Here is a 26465-nt window from a genome sequence, read left to right on the forward strand (position 1 = left end):
GCAGTACAGCCTTTGATTTCAAAATACAAACATATATAGCCAGGCCGGCCAGGACAAATTTTGTATGCCCAGGAACCAATCTATGACTACCGTGTGTATTCAGTCCATTCAGATGTTTGAGTCACAAAGTTAGTTGCCATTTCTATATATTTTCGAGCATGATTGATAGTGTTAAGTGTTACTTAATCTAAGGTTTTTCAACTGAGGGTTAGTATCATGTTACCATCACAAGTAGTACGTATATAATTTTCTACGAAATGGTACCATCATACTGCATATGGCGTGGTGATAAATTAAACTCGTTGCCATCGGCAGCGTGAGCAGAGCACTGAGCACCACCAAGCTGCCACACCAAGCTTCGTCGAGCTCCTCATCAGCCTAGCTTGGCAATGGACGCCGGGTCCTCAAGTACGACTGAGCCTCTGAACATCGTGATCTGCCCGTGGCTAGCCTTCGGCCACCTGCTCCCGTACCTGGAGCTGGCCGAGCGCCTGGCGTCGCGCGGTCACCGCGTGTCCTTCGTCTCCACGCCGCGCAACCTCGCCCGCCTCCCGCCGCCGCGCAAGGATGTCGACCTGGTGGCGATCCCGCTGCCCCGCGTCGAGGGCCTTCCCGAGGGAGCCGAGTCCACCAATGACGTCCCCGACGAGAAGCGGGAGCTCCACTGGGAGGCCTTCGACGGCCTCGCCGCGCCCTTCGCGGACTTCCTCGCCTCGGCGTGCGCCGACGCCAGCAAGAGGCCGCACTGGATCATCGCTGACTGCTTCCACCACTGGGCCTCCGCGGCCGCTGTCGCCCACGACGTGCCGTGCGCGATACTCCTCCCCACCGCCACCATGCTCGCCGCTGCTCCCCATCAGCCACCATCAGCCTCGGCCGCTGCCTCCGTACTCGAAGAGCATGCCGCGGCTGAGGCTGCGCGCCTCGCCGTACCGTGCTACGAGCGGGAGGCTGTGTCAACGGCTTACGCCGACCAGTGCGCGTCGGGCATGTCCGTCGCCGACCGCTGGTTCCTGGCTCTAGACAAGTGCATGGTCCTGGCCATCCGGAGCTGCGTCGAGTGGGAGCCCGAGACGTTCAAGCTGGTGGCGCCGCTCCTCGGAAAACCTGTGCTGCCACTCGGGCTCCTGCCGCCGTCGCCCGACGGAGGCCGGCGCCGCGCCCCCGGATCATCAGAGGACGACACCACCCTGCGATGGCTGGATGCGCAGCCGCCGGGCTCCGTGGTGTACGTGGCTCTGGGTAGCGAGGTGCCGCTGAGCGTGGAGCAGGTGCACGAGCTGGCACTCGGGCTGGAGCTCGCCGGGGTACGCTTCCTCTGGGCACTTCGAAAACCCACTAGCGCCACCGTCGTCCACGACGCCGACCCCCTCCCTTCAGGTTTCCAGGACCGCAGCACCGGGCTGGTGACCATGGGGTGGGTTCCCCAGCTGAGCATCCTGGCGCACGCCGCCGTGGGCGGGTTCCTGACGCACTGCGGCCGGAACTCGCTGATCGAGGGGCTGCTATTCGGGCACCCGCTCGTGATGCTGCCCATCTTCGGCGACCAAGGTCCGAACGCGCGCCAGATGGAGGCGAAGAAGGCGGGGCTGCAGGTGGCGAGGGACGAGGACGACGGGTCGTTCGACCGCCACAGCGTCGCCGCCGCGGTCCGGGCCGTCATGCTGGACGGAGAGGCCAGGGAGGGGTTCGTGGCGGGTGCACGGAGGATGCAGGGGGTCGTGGCCGATAAGGAACGCCAGGAGAGATACGTCGAGGAATTTGTAGAGCAACTCAGAGCTTACCTATGATCGATGATGGTGATCTCATCTCAATTACATGTGTGAAACTTCCTTCATCGACTGAAATCATGTGTGTATTTTCCTTCTACATGGTGAACAACATCCATTCTCTTCCAAAGCACTTTGTTACGCTCTCTAGCCCCAGCAGTGTGGTTTAATTAACTCTTTTCCCAACAGACCAGCTCAAGCAGCAGGGTCAAATGGAAGATTCACAAGCTAGAAAAGTATTCACAACCACAAAATTTCAGAAAGAGCCTTCCTCATCAAACTAAGAGAGAGAAGGCAGTGAGAGCATCATCAGCCACAAGAGCGCAAAATAAAGGAGCAGCAAGTATCAGGTTAACAAACAACTCTGAGCTGCCTGTGATGAGGAGGATTTAGCTATTTCCTAGAAGGGGTAAAGCTATTTTTCTCTTAAGGTAAAAGGGCAAAGATTAACAAGAGGAGATTGGTAACTAATACTCTGCTACTCAAATCTCAAATTCAGGGTATTCAACTCTTAAATCAAGGGCACTGAAATTTATCACAATTAACATGCTTGAAATGTGGAGGCGAATTCCAGCAACTTAAGAGCCGTGGTTTAGGTTGGGCAGTAGGATCAGTTGTAATAAGATATCTCCATTAGTTCTATTCCATTCTGACAACGTGTGTAATTTTATTTCTGGCACAGGGGAAAAGCCAACAAGAAGAAAACTTTAGGGCATACTGGACATGCAAGGAACTAGTAATATTTCATCCAACTACCTGGCAACCAAAGTATTTCTTTCTCCACAGTTAGATATGCAATGAAGTAGCATGAAAACGTGAAAATGGACTAGAGAACATTTTGACACCTCCTAGTAAGGAGATAAGTTAAGAAAAACTACCCTGCACTATTCGTTTCGTCCAAAACTGTTTATTCACGGGAAAAAAGACAATTGGAAGCCACAGAATTTAAAGGACCAATGGAGATTCACTCAGCATTGTTACTTGAAAACTGAGAGTGCCATTAGCTCTGGACTACCATGAAATGTTGCGAATATTCAGTGTAATGTTGCAAACGTTCAGTGCATTGTTGCACACATTCAGTGAATATCCAGTTAAATTATTATAGATGTAGCATATACCAACAAAACTAGTTTCTGCTAGTGGTAGAAACTAAAACTGTGGAACATAGTAACATTTATGAAACAAAAGGGCATGCATAATACTAATGGCACTAAATTGAATAAATAATGGTAGATATCACCATGTGGAAGTTATATATACCAATAGAACTAATGTATGCCATATGTATAAACTAAAACCATGGAATAGTGCCATTTCTGAAACAACAGAGCATGCATACTACTGATTTTGAAGAATTGCATACTATTAATAACAACGACTAGTGATAGTCTGCTACTAAATTAGAATCAGGGTACCAAAATTTCTAAGTGCTGATTTTCCCCCATGAAGCATGCTTGGGATGGAGCAACTGATTCTGGCAATTTGCCATTCAGACTGGGAGTGGCAGTAGCATAGCTTGGATTCTTTCCACTGAACCCGGGCTGAAAACAACGTACTAATTAACAAACTGACCCTCAATCTGCCCACATCATTTTTTTCCGAAAAGGAGCCCACGAACTCTACATTCATTGATGCACGCAGCCAGAAACTGCCCATATCATGCTATCCATACTGTTCATATATAGCACTACATAGCTTAGTTGCCTCTAAATTACGTAACCTTTGCCAAATTTATAGGCAAACAGCATAGTCAACATAGAAAAAGTTATGATTACACCAATTGACACCATCAACATGTTTGAGCAAATATAATTTTGCTTTCTAAAAAGGCTTAAATTTTTGAATGGAGGTAATAAGCTACAGGAGCTTTCACTGGGCACAAGGGGAGAGAGAAAGAAAATCCAAACAGATAAACAAAGAAACTTGACTGGTGAAAACAATCATATGGGGAGACTTTAGCTTTCGTTTTAAGGTAAAAGCGCAAGGATTAAGACATATAAGGTTGCTAACTGATACTCTGCTACTATTTGGATTCAGGGTACTCGAATTTTAAGCCGTTGATGTTGCCTCAGATCCATCGTTGAGTTTAGGCGCTGCGGTGAATTCCGCAAGTTAGGATTCAGACAGGGAGGGGACTGTGGTTTATGTTGGGCAGTAGGATAATAAGATCTCTTCAATAATTTTCTCCACTACAACTTGTGAAGCGGAGCAGAAGGCAACAAAAAACAGAACTTGCAGGCCTAGTGGAGATGGAAGAAACGACTGCATCAAACTAACTGTCAGTAAAAATATTTGTTCGATTAACAGTTACTAACTGTCAGTAAGAATCGTCCCTCAGATTCTTCGATTTCTCCAGGGCACTCCTCTCAATGAACTTGTCGCATCCCTTGGCGCCATGGCTGAAGAAATCCAGCTCGCCTGACTTGAACAGCGGCGCTGGCGTCTTGCTCTTCTTGGGGAAGAACGGCACGAGGTGGCGACGCTCCTCCGCCGCAAACCCGAACTGGACCAGCGCCTTCACCGGCCTGGTCACGTCCTCCTCCAGGACGAGGTAGAGAGAGATGCAAGCCTTGTAGACCCGATCTTTACCGCTCGGGTAGTATTCGATGCTCCAGCGGTGGCCAGCAGCGGTGAAAGGGGGAGACTTGATGGAGCACCCATTGGAGAGGAACTTGGTGCCGGAGTAGCCCTCGATCTTGAGGATGTGCTGCCCGCTCGCCGTGTCCGCGGCAATCTTGGAGGTGGTGGGATGACATGGCCAACCTGGTCTCTCCGGCGAAGGTTGATCACTACCGCTTGCCGTGTGGTGCTAAGTGGGAGCAGGGCGAATGGATATGGAGTTGGGGTTTGTTTAGGAGGAAGAAATCGAGAAGGCAAGGACGGGAAAAGGGGGTAAGAGAAATGTTTCCAATATGGGAAAGGTTCGGATCTGTTCTTAGAGCAACTCCACCGGCAACTCTCCAAATACTACCAACACCACACATGCTAGCTACGTATTGTAGTAATCACAATAGCATATGCCGGGAGCAAATAACAAAGGAGATAGGAGATAGAGTGTTTAGATGTTAGATGGTGAATTAAAAAGAAGAGATAGTGGTAGGTGGGTAGATGTGCTCATGAGTGGCCTGCCTCCCGCCGCACGCGCGCAACAGCACACATGCTAGCTACCAACAGCATGTGCGGAGAGAAAATGACTAACGTCCATCAAACTACTTGGCAGTAAAAGTGTTTGCTGGATTAACAGTTACAGTTATAGATAGTGTTTGCTGGATTAACAGTTACAGTTATAGATATGCAAGATGTATGATACTGATATAAGTGAAAAGGACACAATTTAGTTTTGACATGCCCTGGAGAGAGATAAATTTAGAAAACTGACATGTGTTTCAGAGAGCCAGAGAACTTGCAGGATAAATGGAAATTCAATCAGCAAAGGTACCTGATAAGGTTGAGTTGGAAGGTTGCACACTTTTGACGAAATGAATAAGGCTTATTTTACAATGCCACTGAATCCAGGTTGAATTGCAAGGTTGCACACATTCAACGAAATGAGTGCATACCAAGAGAACTAGACAAGAGTCTAAATTAAAACCATGGATCAGAGTAACATTGCTGAAACAAGAGGGCATGCACACTACTAATGAGTCAATGACAACAACGTGAAAACCTCAAATGCAGACCGAGCTACACATGGCTCGTTATCCGGATCACCCATGTGCCATGAGATTGATGAAAAGGAGATACCTACTGAGTGTATTTACAATGTATAGTACTTCCTATATATCTTGCTATTTACGAGCTTGTTTATTTTGAAAGGTCCCTGTGCCACTTAAAGCCGGTGACACGGCCATGTGATTCTTCAATGCACCTGCCACTTCGCTATCTCTCTTCCGATTCTCATTTAATTACTGGTTTGCCATTAGCAGTCCAAACATAAAATATCTCAGCCACATTTTGAACGAGTATAATTTGACTACTACATGATGTTGACAGAAATTTGCAAACTCATCAACACAAGCACACACAAAATCAGCAGAAAAAATGATTTGCAGAATGAAATCTTCAGCATAACAAAACGCAAACAAATACAACAATCGCCAGATTCGTTTTTAGCACTCCAGATTCATGCAATATCTTTTACAGGACAAAAATCCATGCTCGTCAAAACAAAATCAGTTTAAACTCTCGTGCATAGATTTTATGTTTTGGAAAGAATCAGCGGAGTCCTAAAAATTAGAAGCAACGATCGATAATTCAAATATATATGTATTTAACATATGCGATGCAATGTCCAATACACATTGTAAAATTACAACGGTGCGATTATCATTAGGTTAGCGGAAAATCCTTCACTGCGGGAAATCACTAGTGCTGAGATCAGCAATGAAGTGGTTTTCTGTATAAGACCAATAGTAAATAAAACTGAAGTTTTGATGACTGAAAGTTAATCCTACCAATTACTATTTACATGAAGAAGAAATTTCAGATCTGAGATGAAAGTGTTGAAGAAGAATGCAGATGGCAAAATTGGAGAACACGAGTATCGGACAAAAAGAATTAGGGGCAAAAATCATGTACCCAGACAACATAAACACAAGGAACAAATTGCGAGCTACCAGATCTGGACGTGAGGAATTGACTAGCTGGACAGTCAGCATCGGCCGTGCAGAGTAGAGGGAGACCCGGATCCAGGTGCTCCAGCCGCTGGAGTGGAGGAAAACACCGGATTCTGGTGCTCCGGCTGCTGGAGTGGCGGAAAACGCCTCCACGCCCACTCCTCCGACTCTAGCCACGCCGGAGCTAAAAAAATTCAGACTCGTGTTCTGAATATGTGCTTGGTACTAGGCTACTGTCATCCTTTTGTATGTTCCTATCGATGCTTAGTACTAGTCTACTACAGTATCATCCTTTTGTATGTTCCTCTCCATCCAGTGGGAAATTAATCGAGAAAGAATTCCATCGAATTGGTATCTAAACTAATTTGGGGTCTTGGCGATATACAGTTTTGGGATCATAATTAACAAATTGCAGGACAAGAATAGGAGGTGCAGAGTGGCGGTGTAAGAGCCTGATGTTATACCTGCCAACGGAGTTGGACGAAGGGGCGCAGGGCATCAGTCACCGCCACGGCTCGGACGGCAAGGGCGCACGCGGCGGCCCGGCCTCGGTCGTCGCCACGGCGCGGACGGCGGCAGGGCGCACGCGGCGGCCCGGCCTCGGTCGTCGCCACGGCGCGGACGGCGGCAGGGCGCACGCGGCGGCCCGGCCTCGGTCGCCACCACGGCGCGGATGCACGACGGAGGCGCGAATCAGAGATGCGAGTGAGCCGTCGTCAACGCCCGCAAAGCCGTTAGAGCATGTCTAATGGAACCTTAAATCCGTATACAACCGTTTTTTTACGGTTTAAGGGTTCAAATGCTTATATAGTGGAACCCAAAATCCCTAAATCCCTAAAAAATTTAGAGGTCGAGGCTCCAATCCGTGCCCGGACCTGTACAGGTAAGGGTTGGAGGCCCCGACCCGTGCTCCGACCCCTACACGTTCACAACGGACGCGGGAAGCGATTCGGCTCCTCCTCCCTCCCCGAGCTCACCTCCACACCGCGCCGCGCCGCCGCCGCCCGGCCCCTCCCTCGCCGGCCGCCGACGCCACCGGATCGAGCACCCCCACCTCCTCCTCCCTCGCCGGGACCTTTTCCGGCCTCCGCCGCCTCCTCCTCCTCCTCGCATCGAGCCCGCCCCGCCGCCGCGACCTCACTGCGCCGCCCCCGGCTCCGGCCTCCGCCGCCTCCTCCTCCTCCGCCCGAGCTCCTCCTCCTCCTCCTCCTCCGCCCGAGCTCCTCCTCCTCCTCCCTCCCGCGCCGCTCGGCCCGCCCCGGCCTCCTCCCTCCTCTGCATCGAGCCGCCGCTGACCTCCCCGCCGCCGCCGCTCGCCCCCGACCTCCCGCCACCGCCGCTCGGCCCGCCCCCAGCCTTCTCCCCCGACGCCGCCCGACGCCGCCGAAGGTATTTTCTTCCCCCTTTTTTTGTAAATTTTGTTCATACTATTGATGAGAAAAATAGGCACAAAATTTATATTTTGATGCAAATATGGTAATTTGTTGTAGATGGAGATGAACTCCGACGACTCCATGTCGTTGTCCTCCGAGTCCGGTTGGTCTTCGTCGGACGATTCGGACATTGAGGAGTTGCTTCAAGACGATGACGTGGAGATGATGAGCCTCCTCGTCGACGTCCAAGAGATCGAAGACCGCGCAAAGCTGTTGGATCATAGGAGAGGATCGGTGATGGGGCGAGAGTACATTAACCGCAACCGTGGTCTCGGGCACGAGCAACTGATGCGAGACTACTTCGCGAAGGAGCATCCTACATACCCACCTCGCCTCTTCCGGAGAAGGTACCGAATGCGCCGTAGTTTGTTTGTGAAGATTGTTAATGATTGTGAGGCCGCCTCGGATTACTTCAAGCGTCGTAGGTCCGCCTCCGGTCAATGGGGGTTTAGTGCTTATCAAAAGATATCGGCGGCAATGCGTGTGCTCGCCTATGGCGTACCCGCGGACTATACCGACGAGTATCTTCGCATTGGTGTACAAACAACCACGGATTCCGTCCGTAGGTTTGCAAAGTTGGTCATCCGGTTGTATGGTGATTTGTATCTTCGGGCACCCAACGAGGAAGATACAAAGAGGTTAATGGAGATGAATGAAAAAAGGGGATGGCCGGGGATGCTTGGTAGTCTTGATTGCATGCATTGGACATGGAAAAATTGCCCCAAATCATGGCATGGAATGTATTGTGGAAAAAACAAGGATGCAACCATTGTGCTTGAGGCCGTGTCATCGGAGGACACATGGATTTGGCATGCATTTTTCGGTTTGCCAGGTACACTCAATGATATCAACGTGCTCAATAGATCTCCTTTGTTTGCAAGATTAGTTTCTGGAGATGCTCCAACTTGCAACTACAAGGTCATGAACCATGAGTACTCAATGGGATACTATCTCACCGATGGCATTTATCCCGAGTGGGCAACTCTTGTGAAGTCCATCAAGGAGAAAAATGGTGTGCCCCTAACAAAAAAACAAGCTCATTTCACAAGGGCACAAGAGGCAGCCCGCAAAGATATTGAGAGAGCTTTCGGTATTTTGCAAGCAAGGTTTGCCATAGTCCGGGGTCCAGCTCGTTTTTGGGACAAGAAGACCTTGCAGGACATCATGACATGTGTGATTCTACACAACATGATCATAGAGGATGAGAGAGGGTTAAACCTCCCTTGCTTCTATGACAATGTTGGCACCCGTGTGCAACCAGAAAGGAACCCCAATCGCGTAGAAGCTTTTCTTGAAGCACACCGTGCGATTGAGAATGCAAACACTCATTGTCAACTCCGGGATGATCTTGTAGAGCACCATTGGCAGTTGGATGGGCGGCGCCAAGGCTCATGATGTGTCTTTGTTTCACTTTGCTATGTCCTATTTGCTTCGAACAATTTTTTTATTTTGCCAAAAACATTGTTGTAATATTTGGAATGATTATCTTGTGCTTGAGAGTACTATTTGATGTTGTAATAATAACTAGAATGATTATTGTTTGATGTTTATGGTGATATTTGTGATATTTGTGATATAAAACTGTGATGAGGGTTTGAGGGTTTGAGGGTTGAGTCAAATAGTGGAACCCTCAAACCCTTAAAATTTTAAGGGTTTGAGGGTTCCACTATTTGACTCAACCCTTAAAATTTAAGGGTTTAAGGGTTCCACTAAATGCCTCATGTTTTTCACACCTCCAACCTCTCCAATTTTGCCAATTCTCGACCCTTGTAGCTATAAGGGTTTAAGGGTTCCATTAGACATGCTCTTACAAAAAATGGGGGTGGACCGGCCCCTAGCCCTCACCCCCATACGAAGTATACACATTTTCAATAAAATAATTTTTATTCCATTAATAAATAAAAGACTATTCATACTCATATCTAGGTCTATAGTACATATACTCGTAGTCGCCGTCGTCGAAGGAGCCATCGTTGTCGATTGCCGAGCCCGGCTTGAACCTACGAGGTGGCGGTGGTGGTCGATGCGGGGACAGATGGCCGCAACGACTACAACGTAGGCCGTCGCTGCCACGGCGTGCACGGTAGGCATGTTCCTCCTTCACCCACCAGGACCGGCCAGCCTCCACCGGTGACGGCAGTGGCGGTTTCAGAGAGGCGCGGATGGCCACGCGTTGGCCCGGGAAATCTTTCGGGTCGCCGGGGCACCTCAAGTCGTTGGCGACCATGGCGTACTCCATCGGCGCCTTCCACTCCGGTCCCTCCTCCGGCTCCCCCAGCTGTGTGGGAGGATATGGCATCCGGGCTGCCACCCTTCTTCAGCGGCTGGAAGTGAGGGTATCGCAGGCGGGAGTAGTCGCCCGCCAAAATGTGGTTCATCACTCCCTCGAGAGTCCGGCTGCCCCACCATAGCCGCCGTCCGGCCTCGTTGTTGTCCACAGGAGGAGGCCTGTCCCTCTTGTACCTGGCAAGCTCCATATCCCGGCGATTGGCGGAGAAGACGTCCCAAGTTGTGGCGTTGTCGGGATTCCAGCGGGGATCCATGCGCTGCTCGGGGTGAGCTCGACGTAGTAGTGGTGAGTGATGGCCGCACACCGAGCTGCACCTTGGGGGCCGAGGGAGACTGGCACGACACCGGCGCTCAGACGCCAGCCCGGGGGCATATGAACCCCGACGGACAGGGGTAGTTTGAGGCGCTGAGCGCCTCCACCTCCGCGTGCGTGAGAGCAAGATCACCGGACTCCATGGGTGAGATGCCTGGAAGAAATCTGTAAAACTAGGTTGAGATGTGGCCCTTTCACCACTTCCCGGCTTTATACAGTGGCAACAATGGCTTAGTGTAGCACTAATACATATAATCATATATGCCTGGGAGAAATCCATACTGTTCATATAATCATATATACTGTAGCACTAATACATAGCTTAGTTGCCTCTAAATGACGTAACCTTTGCCAAATTTATAGGCAAAAAACATAGTTAACACAGAAAAAAGCTATGATTACACCAACTGACACCATCAACATGCTTGAGCAAATATAAGGTTAAGAAAAAAACTTTTTGGTAGAATGGTGATGAAGATTTTTTATGGATAGTGCACAAACTGCAAATTGCGTGCCTCTTCTTTATATAACATAGCAAAGTACTACCCCCATTCCAAAATATATGCCTTCTTAGGAAGTTAATTTTGCTTTCTAAAAAGACTTAAATTTCGGAATGGAGGTAATAAGCTATAGGAGCTTTCACTGGGCACAAGGGGGGAGAGAAAGAAAATCCAAACAGAGAAACAAAGAAACTTGACTGGTGAAAACAATCATATGGGAGACTTTAGCTTTCTTTTTAAGGTAAAAGCGCAAGGATTAAGACATATAAGGTTGCTAACTGATACTCTGCTACTATTTGGATTCAGGGTACTCGAATTTTAAGCCGTTGACATTGCCTCAGATTCATGGTTGAGTTGAGGCGCTGCGGCGAATTCCGCAAGTTAGCATTCAGACAAGGAGGGGGCTGTGGTTTATGTTGGGCAGTAGGATAATAAGGTCTCCTCAATGATTTTCTCCACTACAACTTGTGACGCAGCAGAAGGTAACAAAAAATAGAACTTGCAGGCCTAGTGAAGATGGAAGAAACAACACCATCAAACTAACTGTCAGAAAAGTATTTGTTGGATTAACAGTTACAGTTGTAGATTCGAAAAAACAAACAGTTACAGTTGTAGATGTACGTGAAGCACAATACTGATAAAGTGAAAAAAAAAACGGAGACAAACTTTTTTGACATGCAATGGGGAGAGATATGTTAAGAAACTGACATGCGTTTCAGAAAGCCATAGAACTTGCATAACAAATTGAAATTCAATCAGCAAAGGTACCTGATAATTCACAAAGGCCACTAAGTCCAGGATGAATTGCAAGGTAGCACACATCAACGAAATGAGTGCATACGAAGAGAACTAGTTAATGCAATGAGTCTAAATTAAAACCATAGATCAGAGTACTTTTACTTAGTCGACTCATGACATTAATGTAGCTAGAAACCATAACCATCCATGTGCCACCATTGCCAGGAAATCATAATAAGCATCAACCAATGGACTACGGTGTGTGGATGCATTGTTACCTGATAATTAAGAATGTCATTAGTTCTGGACTACTAGATAATGTTGCGAACGTTCAGTGCATTGTTGCACACATTCAGTGAGTGATCCAGTGAAATTATGATAGATGTAGCACACACCAAGAGAACTAGTTTCTGCTATTGGTCCAAACTAAAACCGTAGAACACAGTAACTTTTATGAAGCAAAATGTTATGCATAATACTAATGGCACTAAATTGAATAAATTATGGTAGATAAAGCCATGTGGTAGTTATATATACCAATAGAACTAATGTATGCCATAGTATAAACTAAAACCATGGAATGGTGCCATTTCTGAATCAACAGAGCATGCATACTACTGGTTTAGAAGAAATGCATACTACTAATAACAACAACTAGTGATAGTCTACTAAATTAGAATCAGGGTACCAAAAAATTTCACTGTTGATTTTGCCCAAAGAAGCATGCTTGAGATGGGGCAACGGATTCTGGCAATTTACCATTCGGACTGGGAGTTGCAGTACCATATAGCTAGGATTCTTTCCACTGAACCCGGGCTGTAAACAACGTACTAATTAACAAACTGACCCTCAAACTGACCACATCGTTTTTCTTTCCGAAGAGGAGCACACTAACTATCCAGAGTTAAACTTTGCCAAGTTATAGGCAAACAATATAGTTAACACAGAAAAATAGCTATGATTACAGCAATTGACACCATCAACATGCTTCTCTTCGTATTAACCACAACATAATGGAGAGAAAATATAAGGTTAAGAAAGAAACTTTTTGGTAGAATGGTCATGGAGATTATTTTACGTATAGTGTGCAAACTACAGATTGCGTGCCTCTTGTTTGTATAACATAGCAAAGTAAGTTACATGAGCTTTCACTGGACAAACGGGAGAGAAAAAGAAACTCCAAACAGAGAAACTAAGAAACTTGACTGGTGAAAACAGTCATATGGGTAGACTTTAGGTTTCTTTTGAAGGTAAAAGGGCAAGGATTAAGACATATAAGGTTGCTAACTGATACTCTACTGCTATTTGGATTCAGGGTACTCGAATTTTAAGCTGTTGATGTTGCCTCAGATTATGGTTGGGTTGAGGCGGTGCGGCGAATTCTGGCAAGTTAGGATTCAGACAGGGAGGGGGATGTGGTTTATGTTGAGCAGTAGGATAATAAGATCTCTTCACTAATTTTCTCCGCTACAACTTGTGACGCAGAGAAGAAGGCAACAAAAAATAGAACTTGCAGACCTAGTGGAGATGGAAGGAACGACTGCATCAAACTAACTGCCAATAAGAGTATTTGTTAGATTAACAGTTACAGTTGTAGATATGCGTGAAGTACAATACTGATAAAGTGAAAAAACAGAGACAAACTTTTTTGACATGCCCTAGGGAGAGAGATAAGTTGAGAAACTTCCATGCGTTTCAGAAAGCCACAAAACTTGCACGACAAATGATTCAATCAGCAAAGGTACCTGATAATTCACAAGGCCACTAAATCCAGGATGAACTGCAAGTTCGACGAAATGAGTGCATACCAAGAGAACTAGTTAATGCAATGGGTCTAAATTTAAACCATGGATCAGAGTACTTTTACTTAGTCATGACAACAATGTAGCTAGAAACCATAACCACCCATGCGCCACCATTGCTAGCAAATCATAATAAGCATCAACCAATGGACTACAATGTGTCGATGCAGCACCTGTCAATCAGCTCATTGACAAGCGAAGGGCAGCTTGTTTTCAGATTCTCAAAGTCTTCGCGGGTCATGGCAGCCGAGAGATTTCCCGAAGTGTTCGACAGCTAGGATACAGGTTCTAGAAGGTTTAGTCACGTTGTTAATAGAGATAAGATAGGCACACGAGTTGTTAGTTTGTTAGATGTAAATCTTGTGTAAAACCCTAGGCCACCGGCCTCCTATATATACATGATGCGATCGGCCCCTTGAGGTCATCGCCTTCCGCCTCTCTCTTCTCTCTCTAGTTCCATTTACATGGTATCAGAGCCACATCGGCTCATGTCTTCTTCCTCCACTTCCGCTGCCACCTCATGGCAGTCACCTCCTCTGTCACGGTGCGGCTCAACCATGGCAACTACATGTTGTGGCGCGTGCAGATGATCACCCACCTCCGTAACCACCCCCATCTCCTTGGCCATGTCGATGGAACCACCAAAGCCCCTGCCGACACAATCGAGCAGACCAATGGCACTGGTGCCGATGCGGTCACAGCCAAGATCACCAATCCGGACTACGCAACCTGGTACGTCCGTGATTAGACGGTTCTGAGCGGCTTCTTCGCCACCGTCATTGAGGAGGTCCTCACTCCTCGCCACCATCATGGGGGCGGTCACCACGCACGATGCGTGGATCGTGCTGGAGAGCATGTTCGCCTCCAGGTCCAAGGCTCAGATCATCCAGATCCGTACCCAACTCACCGCCGCCAAGAAGAAGGGCACCCCGGTGTCTAACTACTTCCGCCACATGAAGAGCCTGGCGGACACCCTGGCTGCCATCGGCAAGCCTCTGCGCGAGGAGGAGACCATCTCCTACATCCTCGCTGGACTCGGGCCCAACTACGACCTGTTGGTCACCTCCCTCACCACGCGCACCGACGACATCACCCTTGACGAGGTATACTCCCACCTCCTCGCCTTCGAGCATTGTCACGAGCAGCACGACGCCGAGATCTAGCTCGGCCCTAGCGGTCACGCCGCCAACTTCGTCGGGCGCCAGGGCGGTGGAGGCCGCTAGCACGATGGACAGCACCATGGCGGAGGCCGTGGACATGGCGGCCAAGGCCGTGGACACGGCGGTTTTGGCCGCAGTGCACCGCCTCAAGGACGTGGCCAGGCTCCGCCTGGTGGGCAGAACGCGCCAGGAGGAGCGCGCCAGCTGTGCCAGATCTGCCACAAGGCTGGTCACAGCGCCGTGCGGTGTTACAACCGCTACAACCTACAACGACGATGAGCCTGCCGCCCAGCTTCCCCATGCCGGCTACAACGTCAATGTCGACCCCGCCTGGTACCTGGACACGGGGGCAACCGACCACATCACCACCGACCTCGACCGTCTTGCTGTAAGGGAGGTCTACAATGGCAACGAGCGCGTCCACGTCGGCAATGGTGCAGGTTTGCATATTTCTCACGTTGGTCATGGTACTTTAAATATTGCTGCCCAACCTCTTGCTTTTCGCAACATCCTCCATGTTCCTAACATCAAGAAAAATCTCCTTTTCTGCTCACAAACTCTTCCATTCCATTGTGCTGTTAAGGATCTCGCATCGAGAAAAAGGGTGCTCCAAGGCAAGGTGTGATCACCCTGGGCTCTATCCAGCTCATCCTCCAGGAATAAATGCCGGCAAGTGTGTCATGTTATCGGCTTCCTCGGCCACGACTAGTAAGGAGCAATGGCATCGGCGATTAGGTCATCCATCTTTGCAAGTAGTTAATTCAATTTTGAGACTAAACTATCTCCCGTTTTGTAATAAATCAGCGCATGCACATGTGTGCAATGCTTGCCAAATGGCCAAGAGCCATCAACTTCCTTTTCCTATTTCGAATCATATTTCCACAACTCCTTTAGAGCTCATTTATACCGATGTTTGGGGTCCTGCAATTTCGTCTGTTGGTGGTTTCAAATACTACGTGAGTTTCATTGATGATTTCACAAAATTCACTTGGACATATTTCCTTCATGCCAAATCATATGTTGAACACACTTTTCTTCGTTTCCAAACTTCTTCTCAATACCAAAATTAAAGGTGTTCAATCTGATTGGGGTGGGGAATATCGTCGTCTTCACAAATATTTTCTGAATAATGGCATCATCCACTATATTTCTTGCCCACACACACACCAACAAAACAGATCAGCCGAACGAAAACACAGGCACATTTTAGAAACAAGTCTTGCACTTCTTGCCCATTCTTCCATGCCCTTGAAATTTTGGGACGAGGCCTTTGCCACAGCCGTTCATCTTATTAATAGAATGCCCACACATGTCATTGATAATGCCACTCCTCTTGAACGCCTTCTTGGAGACAAAGCAAAACCAAATTATGATCTTTTGAAAACCTTCGGATGTGCTTGTTGGCCTCTTCTTCGACCTTGCAATGCCAAAAAGCTCACCTATCGCTCCAAAGAATGTGTTTTCATCGGCTACGGTAATCATCACAAGGGATACAACTGTCTTGACGTAGCCACCGGCCGTGTTTACATCTCACGCAGCGTCATCTTTGACGAAGACATGTTTCCTTTCTCCCGGTCTTCTCCCTCTGGCAGTGGTGTTTATAGTGCTAATGATCTTATGATAAATGTGCAAACTATGCATGTTCCCATTTTTATTTCGCTCGCAGGTGCTCCCGATGCAGGCCACGACAATCACGTCGATCACCATGCAGGCGAATCCGACTCCGAGTCGAGTCCCCTGCATTCGGACTCTGGGCTCGGATCCGCATCCCCTGCAGCCTCCTCCTCGATGGCCAACGGCGGCCACGACTCCGTGTCGCCCTCCGCGTCCAGCAGTTCCACGTCACCCTTGACTGGCTCGGCCCAGCAGCCCACGCCACCTCCGTCACCACCACATGCAAATGCACATCACGATCCTCCCGCGCATCCCATGCGGACGCTTCTTCACGCCGGACTCACGCAGCCGAAGCAGCGCACAGACGGCACTGTCACGTATACTGTCGTCTGCTCTACCGACCTTGAGCCAGCCTCGGTCGCTGCTGCGATGGATGATCCACGCTAGCGGGCTGCCATGGATGCTGAGCTCGCTTCCCTTCATCGCAACGAGACATGGCGTCTCGTCCCTGCACCTCCTGGCATCAACCTCATCGACAACCGTTGGGTCTTCAAGATCAAGCACAACCCTGACGGCAGCGTCAAGCGCTACAAGGCCCGTCTCGTCGCCAAAGGCTTCAAGCAACGCCACATCATCGATTACGATGACACTTTCAGCCCCGTGGTCGTTGACCACCATCCGTGTCTCCTCTCTCTTGTTGTGACCCGGGGGTGGCACATGCAGCAACTCGAAGTCGACAACGCCTTTCTTCACGGCTATCTCAAGGAGGAGGTATTTATGGTCCAGCCACCTAGCTAGCTTTGTTGATCGGCAGCACGCTCACCATGTTTGCAAGCCCTCCAAGTCACTATATGGATTGAAGCAGACGCCGAGGGCGTGGTTTGCTCATCTCAGTGGCAAACTTCAGGAGCTCGGATTCGTGCCATCCAGAGCAGATGTGTCACTCTTCATCTAAAACACTCCAGCAGTCACCATCTTCATGCTAGTCTATGTGGACGACATAATTGTTGTGAGCTCCACAGTTGCAGCAACTGATCAGCTTCTCAGGCAGCTTCGCTCAGAATTTCATGTCAAAGATCTCGGTGTCCTCAGCTATTTTCTTGGTGTCGAGCTAAAGCACACTAAAGATGGTATAGTTCTTGCACAGAACAAGTACATTGCAGATTTACAGTCACGAACAAATCTGCAACAAGCAAAGGGAGTGTCCACACTGATGGTTGCGACAGAAAAGCTCTCCAGGCAAGATGGCACATCACTGTCACCTAAAGACTGCACAAAATATAGAAGTGTGGTCGGTGGGCTGCAATACCTCACATTGACACGCCCAGATATTTCCTTTAGTGTCAACAAGGTTTGTTAGTTTCTGTCAGCTCCAACTGAGATGCACTGGACTGCAGTTAAAAGGATTTTGCCTATCTCTAACAGACGCAGACATTCGGATTATTGATGCAGAAATCATCATCCTTGTTCCTTAGAGGTTTTGCAGATGCAGACTGGATAGGCTGCTCAGATGATCGGCGCTCAACAGGTGGGCATGCAATCTTCCTTGGATCGAACCTTGTTTCCTGGAGTTCAAGGAAACAACCCAATCAAGCACTGAAGCCGAGTATAAATCAGTGGCAAATGCAACTGCCGAGATCATGTGGATTCAGAGTTTGCTGAAGGAACTTGGAATATTTCATAAGCGAGCCCCAAGCTTGTGGTGTGACAATCTCAGTGCGACATATCTAGCTGCTAATCCAATCTTCCACGCTAGAACAAAGCATATCGAGGTGGATTACCATTTTGTCAGAGAAAGGGTGGCTCGCAAGGCACTGGATGTGCGATTTGTTTCTATACATGATCAGCTGGCCAGCTCCACCCTTAGAGCATGTCTAACATGCCCCGTATTTTTTCGCCCCTTAAAACGCAGTAGAGGGTCCTGTATTCAGTTTTCATCGGCCGAAAACTCATCCGAGCTAGCAGAACCCGTATCCCCACCCCGTACAATAGATATTCTATTTTACGGGGTGGGGATACGGGTTCTTGTAAGGGTATATTGCCCCTATGTGTGGTTTTGGTAATCAATGACAACCCCTATGGACTAATGTTTTCATTGAGTTTATATGAACGAATATTCCATAGGTACTACTTGTATTCCATGTGTTGGATTCAAGTATGGATGCCATGAAGATAAAGGTATACCTTGTGTATTGGCATCAAGATCATCGGTATGTAGATATATATATGTGATATGATCAAGAAGAAGAAACGAAGATGGAGTTCTTATGTGGAACTCAATATTAGCCATGCTCTATCTTATGTGAGTATGCGAAGATACAAGGTTGAGTTGGGAAAGTTCAAGATGAGCATCTTGAGTGGATCACATGCTTGAAGTTTGTCGTCCATTTGGTGATAATGGACATGTGAAGATGTGCATCAATGGAGCTTTCCCATCATAGTGTATGGGGGAGTATTTGTGAGTCTTCACGAAGCACATTGATCAAGTGAGGCATTCCGGCTTGTGTAGAGCTTGAAGAGTTATCATCAAGATCAAGCGGGATGCGCAAGGCAAAGGTATGACCTTGATAGGTTTTCCTTTTACCGGTCTCAATGTGGTTGATGGGAGACTGGATTATAGGATAGATAGCCGCACTATTAAGAGGGGCTTTCGGTTGAGTAACTTGATCACATCGTCTTAGGGAGCTCAATTCTTTGCATAATTTGCATATTCTTATTGCTTCTTGGTGTTTCTCTGTGTGAGGTTCTTGAGCTTGTTGCTAGCTTTACAACAAGCCCAAGTTCATCGAAAGCGGAATCCGCATGCATCTTCTATTGCGTTTTCGAGTTTGGACGTCTTTACCGTTTCTTGACGGTGGGAGACTCCCTCTCTAAAATCATCTAAAAATGTTCTGTGAGGAGTCTCCATATTTTCAACAAAATTGGTTTCATGTCAATCGGAGTTCGGGAGCATTAGTTATCACAGTTTTTGTATAAACATGTTTTCCTGCTCATCCGGTCAGGGACCCGGTCGGACCGGCCCATGCGCCGGCCGGTTCCGGTCTGCCGCCCGGTCAGCCGGCCTCACAACCGGCGTGCCGACCGGTCAACCGGGCGCCAACCGGGCGCCAACCGGATGACCTCCTGGACGACACAAAGTGACCCCGGTCGGGGTCCGGCCTGTCGACCGGTTTGGACCGGCTGGTCCGGTCTGTGGCCCGGTCTAACCGGGCCCTGGACCGGACTGCCCGGCCCTGATACGTCTCCGACGTATCGATAATTTCTTATGTTCCATGCCACATTATTGATGTTATCTACATGTTTTATGCACACTTTATGTCATATTCGTGCATTTTCTGGAACTAACCTATTAACAAGATGCCGAAGTGCCGATTGCTTGTTTTCTGCTGTTTTTGGTTTCAGAAATCCTAGTAACGAAATATTCTCGGAATTGGACGAAATCAACGCCCAGGGTCCTATTTTGCCACGAAGCTTCCAGAAGTCCGAAGAGGAGACGAAGTGGGGCCACGAGGGGGCCACACCCTAGGGCGGCGTGGCCCCCCCCTTGACCGCGCGGCCCTGTGGTGTGGGGCCCTCGTGCCGCCTCCTGACCTGCCCTTCCGCCTACTTAAAGCCTCCGTTGCGAAACCCCCAGTACCGAGAGCCACGATACGGAAAACCTTCCAGAGACGCCGCCGCCGCCGATCCCATCTCGGGGGATCCAGGAGATCGCCTCCGGCACCCTGCCGGAGAGGGGAATCATCTCCCGGAGGACTCTACGCCGCCATGGTCGCCTCCGGAGTGATGTGTGAGTAGTCTACCCCTGGACTATGGGTCCATAGCAGTAGCTAGATGGTTGTCTTCTCCCCATTGTGCTTCATTGTCGGATCTTGTGAGCTGCCTAACATGATCAAGATCATCTATCTGTAATTCTATATGTTGCGTTTGTTGGGATCCGATGAATAGAGAATACTTGTTATGTTGATTATCAAAGTTATGTCTATGTGTTGTTTATGATCTTGCATGCTCTCCGTTACTAGTAGATGCTCTGGCCAAGTAGATGCTTGTAACTCCAAGAGAGAGTATTTATGCTCGATAGTGGGTTCATGCCTCCATTGATATCTGGGACAGTGACAGAAAGTTCTAAGGTTGTGGATGTGTTGTTGCCACTAGGGATAAAACATTAGTGCTATGTTCAAGGATGTAGTTACTAGTTACATTACGCGCAATACTTAATGCAATTGTCTGTTGTTAGCAACTTAATACTGGAGGGGGTTCGGATGATAACCTGAAGGTGGACTTTTTAGGCATAGATGCATGCTGGATGGCGGTCTATGTACTTTGTCGTAATGCCCAATTAAATCTCACTATACTCATCATAATATGTATGTGCATGGTCATGCCCTCTTTATTTGTCAATTGCCCAACTGTAATTTGTTCACCCAACATGCTGTTTATCTTATGGGAGAGACACCTCTAGTGAACTGTGGACCCCGGTCCAATTCTCTATACTGAAATACAATCTACTGCAATACTTGTTCTACTATTTTCTGCAAACAATCATCTTCCACACAATACGGTTAATCCTTTGTTACAGCAAGCCGGTGAGATTGACAACCTCACTGTTTCGTTGGGGCAAAGTACTTTGGTTGTGTTGTGCAGGTTCCACGTTGGCGCCGGAATCTCTGGTGTTGCGCCGCACTACATCCCGCCACCATCAACCTTCAACGTGCTTCTTGACTCCTACTGGTTCGATTAAACCTTGGTTTCTTACTGAGGGAAACTTGCCGCTGTGCGCATCACACCTTCCTCTTGGGGTTCCCAACGGACGTGTCAACCACACGCATCAGGCCCCAGGCCCGGTTGACCGGCCTCCTCGACGGTTGACTCAGCCCAACTTTTCCCCAACGGTTATATTTGCTCTTGGGCTATAAATAGCCCTTCTTCCACCTTGGGCTGAGATAGTTCTTCCCATTCTCTCTCCTCCATTGTTGCATTTGAAGAACTTGCTCTCCCCTTTGATTCCTCCAACCATTCTTGCTCATTCTTGAGGATTTGAGAGAGGAGATCTAGATCTACACTTCCACCAATCCATTTCTTCTCTAAGTGAGGGAATCTCTTGGGATCTAGATCTTGGAGTCTTTGGTTGACTTTCCCCTTTGTTCCTCCTCTCCAATCTCATCCTAGCATTCGTTGCTTTGGTGGGATTTGAGTGTGAAGGACTTGAACACCTCTAGTGTTCTTGCTTTGCATCATTGCATAGTGTTGAGCTCTCTACCACGATTAGTTCGAGTGAGAGACCGTGAGCTTGTTACTCTTGGAGGGAGACCTCCTAGTTGGCTTGGTGATTGGTGCTCCGGTGATCTCTTCAAGAAGATTGTGAAGAGGCCCGGGCTTCTCCTTCGTGGAGCTTGTGAAGTGGTTGTGGAGCTTGCCATCTCCAGAGCGGAGGAAAAGCTAACCATAAGGAAAGGGTCATTATCCTTCGTGGGTGTGGTTCGGAGAATAGGGTGAGCCTTCGTGGCGCGGGGAATCTTTCGTGGGACCTCCATTCCTCCAAACGTGACGTACCTTCTTGCAAAGGAAGGGAACACGGGAATACATCCTCATCTCCGCGTGCCTCGGTTATTTCTATACCCGAGCTCTCTTTCCTTGTGATAGCCATCGTGCTTGAAGTACATATATCTTGCTATCACTTGTACTACATATATCTTGTGCCTATCTTGCGTAGCTCGAGTTGCTATTGTTACACTTAGTTGAGCTTAGCATATTTAGGGTTTGTGCTTGTAAACTAAACGATAGTTTAATTCCGCATTCTTACAAGACAAATCCGCAAGAGTTTGTAATTGCCTATTCACCCCCCCCCCCCCCCTCTAGGCGACATCTCGATCTTTCAGTTTTGCTAGCTCGGACGAGTTGCCGACCCCTCAAAACAGGGTTTTTGACAAATTGAATATTAGAACCAACACAACATTCACATTGAATAAAAGTTTTAAATCACACAATAATCGTCATAATCTGCTGGTATACCGTATGCAATCACCCTCATGGCGGCAGATATTTTCTGATATGGGCTAAATCCCATGACTTGGGCAGCGTTCCTTCTTTGCTTGAAGTAATCGCAATTTGCCTCGCAATCTTTAACAATTCTCTCGAACAAAGTCCTACGCATTCGATACCTTCTACGGAAGAGGCAGGGAGGATAGGTCGGTACCTCGCCAAAATAATCTTGCATCAGTTGTTCATGGCCGAGTGCGCGGTTCCGCCGAATGCATATACGCCCCATGGTGGATCCTTTCCTCTGATCCAACAGCTTGGCGTGATCCTCCATTTGCTTCATGCCGAATAGGAGCAGCATCATCTTCGTCTCGTCGTTGTTCAGCACCTCATCGAGGTTAGAATCGTCGGAATCCGACGAGGACCAATCGGTCGACGAATCCTCCAAATCCGCCATATGCACATCCTCTGAAGCCATCTACCACGGTGAAGCATAGATCAGCATCCAAACATGTCCATTGTATCGGCGAAAACGAAGAGGAACGTGGCGGAATACTCACCGGCGGGGGTGCGGCGGCGCGTGCCGAGGAACGGAGGAGAAGACCGCGGCGGGGGTGCGGCGGCGCGCGTGGAGGAACACGGAGCTTCGGCGGGGGTGCGGTGGGCGTGGACGCGGCGCGGCTCGACAGGCGGCGGAGGGGTCGGATCTGAAGGTTTCCAGCGGTGGCGCGCGGCTGGCTGTGGCGGCCGCGCGGGGAAAACGGGTGGGGAAACTGAAATGTCCGCGCGCGTTGGCTGAAATGTGATACTAGTTTCTCCCGCTATTCCCGCTCCCAACCCGCACAAGTAGGGGCGAAGACCCGCCCCGTAATCGAAACCGGCAAAAATCGACGCGGGGGGCATTTTTACGGAGCCTGCTAGACGGTCGTGTAGAGCCCAAACTCATATTTCGGTGGTTATTATACAGGTTTGGCCCTTTTAAGGGGTCTGTTAGGCATGCTCTTACAGCAGTAGTTTTTTGTCATTTACTCAGCTCTGGCCAACTTTGGCCGCGTACCTCGAACCAGATTTCCTGAAAGCAATAAAGCTGCGGGGCTCATTTCCCCCCTCTCTGCTCTCACACGTGAACAGTACCTGAGTGGCTCTCTCCGCCGCTCGGGCCTCTCCGATGCCCTCTCCGCCGGATTAGCCGGTCGGAGCTGGGCTAGGAGGGGCGCCGGTGTAGATAGGACTAGTAGTAGGTTTGTTTTGGGCTCTATGCCTGGTAGTCGGAGCATATCTTGGGATCATGGCGGCCACATCCAGAGCTTCGTAGGGTGTCTTTCTCTGCTGCTTGTGCTCCTCCGGTCGGAGCTGGCGGCGGAGAAGGAGACCACACTCTCCTTGAATAAAGCAATGGTCGTCTACCACATCCAGATGCGCGAGATCTTTAAAGCGGAGCTCTTCCTGGCCGGCCGTGGCGGCGAGGAGGAGGGGCGCCGGGTTGAGGGCTGTAGATCGGTGGAGTTTCTCCTAGACGGCCGTGGAGGCGAGGGGGAGAAGCTCCACTGGGCTTTGTCTCCGGCATCGACGATGTGGAGGTCGGGTGGATCTGGCGGCAGCCGGTGCAGTGGTGACTCCCTCCTCTCTCGTCATCGTGGTGGTGACAGAGGAGAGGTTGAGTCGTCTGTTGTTCGTGCCTGCTCACCGGGTCCGCAACAGGGGAGTTTGCAGGCTTCTCGTCGGAGGCTTCTTAAGGCGCCGCTATCGCCGTATCTTATGGCTGAAGGGCAGCCCCTCCACCCTTGGAGGTTCACCACGGCGCCACTGTCGCCGTTTTCCTTGGCCGTAGGGCGGCCCCTCCATCCTGAGACGGCGCTTATTCGTCGGCCTCAGGCCTTCTTCAACCTCCAATCATCTAGACAGAGGCTCAATAGCTTCGTTGGAGTTAGCTCCCGCCTCCATGCCCCAAGTGGTTCAGTCCCCGGCGGCATGGAGGTTGGCTCCGGCGAGTTCGACGGTGGTGGATCTGGAGCTGGCCTGGATCGCGTTTTCTTTTACCGGTCAAAGGTCCTTAGTGCAAAAAAAATTGGTCGAGTTGTAATTTCTCTTTTCTTCATGACCCTTTATGTAAAATGTAACTCCACCCACCGCTGGTATTGCAATGAAGCTCTAGGTCCTTCGGGACCTCTCCTGTTTAAAAAAAAAAGCAATACAGCTCTTTATTTATAGGATCGGAAAACTCCTAGCAGAACGACAACATGAAATCGACCAGTGTCAAATGCGTCAACCATTTCGTTCGTTTACAAACTGCGCAAGAAGGAAATCACTATGCATTCCAACACACATCGGTTGCTTAATTACACGTACGAGTACGTCTCTATCGATGAGCGATGTCTATGCATGCATGCATGCAGATCAGCAGCAGCCATCCATGCCCATCTCCGCGTCGGCGATCATGTCCCCGACGCCCTCGCCGATGCCGAGCATCATCCCGCCGACCGCCGCGCCCAGGAGCCCCATCCCGAACCCGGACGTCACCCCTCCGCCGCTGCTGTCGTCGTGCCTCGCCGGCGCGGCGGACGGCGCGCCGTATCCATACGGAGCGGCGGCGGCGTGGCCGTAGCCGTACGACGAGCCGTACCCGTAAGAGTGGTGCTGGTACCCGTACGGCGGCGGTACAGCCTGCTGCTGGTACGACGGTGGGTACACGGTCACTGCATCCGCGACACCGCCCTTCGTCGCCGCCGCTGTCAGCTGCTGCGCGCACCGCGCGTCCCCCTGCCCTACCGCCGGCGCGTCCGTGAGGCTGTAGGAGATGTGGAGCACCCCGCGCTTCCGGCCGCTCATGGGGCGTCGCACCTGGTAGCTGAGGTGGCGATGCTCGCCGGCGGGAGGCGCTGCGGCGAAAAGGTCCTGGACGGGGACGAGCACCTCGCCGACGTCGCGGTCGCCGAAGGAGCGCTCGGAGCGGAGGAGCACGTGCAGTGCGAGCCCGCGGGGGTCGGCGGCGATCGGTATTGGGAACCGCAGCGGCGCGTGCCACATGGGGTTCCGCCCGCCGTGCCGGTCCGAGTGCGTCCGGTGCGTCGGCGTGCGCGGGTCGCCGCCGGAGATGGACGCCACCGCGTACACCCGCATCTTGGAGAACACCGTCACCTTCTTCAGGTCCTTGGCCGAGATCAGCGTCACCTCCAGCACCCGATACGCCATCGCGCCTCGCCGGACCCCGTGCCGATCTGTCGATCGATCGGCCGGTATTGCCAATGCGTGTTTCCCGAGAGAAGACGATCGACGAGGAAGCTATGGATGATTCTATTATCGGAAATGTGAGCTACGTGTAGTTCTTGGAGGCTATGAAATGATCCGAGGAGGATGGGGAACGACAGTGTTGGTGCGTACTTTGGATTGCAAGTTTATTTTGGTGGCTTGGGTGTAATTTTGTGCAAGTTCTACGGTCCACTGCTGGGTTGGTCAATAATAGCCTTGTTTAAGTTCAGTTAAGTTAGTTATAATGTTTGCTAATTCTGCGGTCAGCCGTTCCTGTCGGTAATTTAGTAGCATGGGAGTATGCTCTAAATTTGGTTAACCCTGTGCTCAGTGAAAACGATTGGGTAGAAGTCGTGGCCGGAGAGTTTAGATCCTCCCTGATTTGCAAAGCTTTCGAAGTAAAGCACAAAATACAAAAAAAAAAACTGATGATAATATTTATATTCTTAAATTATTTGGATTGCTGAAGTATTGAATTTATCATCAAACAGTGTTTGACACAATGGACGAAATAAAAAATGTTGCAAAAAGTTGTGATGTCCAATTCCATATACTCCCTCTATTATGGATCCGATGTCACAGTTTAGTTTAGATTTACATGTATTATACACTAAAATGTACCTAGATAAATGTGTGTCTAGACAAATCCGCAACAAGTAATTCGGACAGCTAGAGTAGTATTTTGCGGACATGCATAATATGGTTTTATTTTTCCTAAAAGGAGGTTGAACCTCTGGTCTCTGCATCAAATTCATGTATACAACCATTTTTTTTATTAAAGTTGATGCAAGTCAACGAGGTCAGAGTCACCAACATACAACTACAAAGAACCATTACAAGATATGAACATAACACCTATGACTAAGTCGACATCTTCCGCATCAATGTCTTTAAGAATGGAACCACATTGTCACAACACCATCGCCATGTCTAGCCAAAGATGACGAGGACAAGGATTTTCTTCTTGGTAGCGGAGACAACCACTGAAGTCTAGCACACCAGGCAA

The 26465-nt window shown here is 49.3% G+C and overlaps 4 protein-coding genes across 4 annotated transcripts; 2 read left to right on the top strand and 2 right to left on the bottom strand.

Moving 5' to 3' along the window:
- The first annotated feature begins 389 nt into the window (after positions 1-389).
- Positions 390-2352, top strand: LOC127348074 (putative UDP-rhamnose:rhamnosyltransferase 1). The gene has a single exon (XM_051374179.1). It carries the CDS (start codon positions 390-392, stop codon positions 1788-1790), a length of 1401 nt encoding a protein of 466 aa, XP_051230139.1. The 3' UTR covers positions 1791-2352.
- A 1734-nt stretch (positions 2353-4086) lies between these two features.
- On the bottom strand, positions 4087-5461 carry LOC127330586 (BTB/POZ and MATH domain-containing protein 5-like). The gene is made up of 2 exons (XM_051356748.1): positions 5450-5461; positions 4087-4578 (listed from the first exon to the last, which is right to left on the bottom strand). The coding sequence occupies exons 1-2, from the start codon at positions 5459-5461 to the stop codon at positions 4087-4089; spliced, it is 504 nt and encodes a 167-aa protein (XP_051212708.1).
- Positions 5462-7875: 2414 nt separating this feature from the next.
- On the top strand, positions 7876-9213 carry LOC127330592 (protein ALP1-like). Its single transcript, XM_051356752.1, has one exon. It carries the CDS (start codon positions 7876-7878, stop codon positions 9211-9213), a length of 1338 nt encoding a protein of 445 aa, XP_051212712.1.
- Positions 9214-24464: 15251 nt separating this feature from the next.
- LOC127335680 (protein SRC2-like) lies at positions 24465-25646 on the bottom strand. Its single transcript, XM_051362419.2, has one exon. It carries the CDS (start codon positions 25400-25402, stop codon positions 24608-24610), a length of 795 nt encoding a protein of 264 aa, XP_051218379.1. The 5' UTR covers positions 25403-25646; the 3' UTR covers positions 24465-24607.
- Positions 25647-26465: the final 819 nt, after the last annotated feature.

This window comes from Lolium perenne, chromosome 1, assembly GCF_019359855.2.
Source record: "Lolium perenne isolate Kyuss_39 chromosome 1, Kyuss_2.0, whole genome shotgun sequence".
NCBI classification, from domain to species: Eukaryota; Viridiplantae; Streptophyta; class Magnoliopsida; order Poales; family Poaceae; genus Lolium; species Lolium perenne.

Bases quoted from the DNA above. Each gene is read 5' to 3' on its own strand.
- LOC127348074 (XM_051374179.1), top strand. From the start codon at position 390: ATGGACGCCGGGTCCTCAAGTACGACTGAGCCTCTGAACATCGTGATC.
- LOC127330592 (XM_051356752.1), top strand. From the start codon at position 7,876: ATGGAGATGAACTCCGACGACTCCATGTCGTTGTCCTCCGAGTCCGGT.
- LOC127335680 (XM_051362419.2), bottom strand. From the start codon at position 25,402: ATGGCGTATCGGGTGCTGGAGGTGACGCTGATCTCGGCCAAGGACCTG.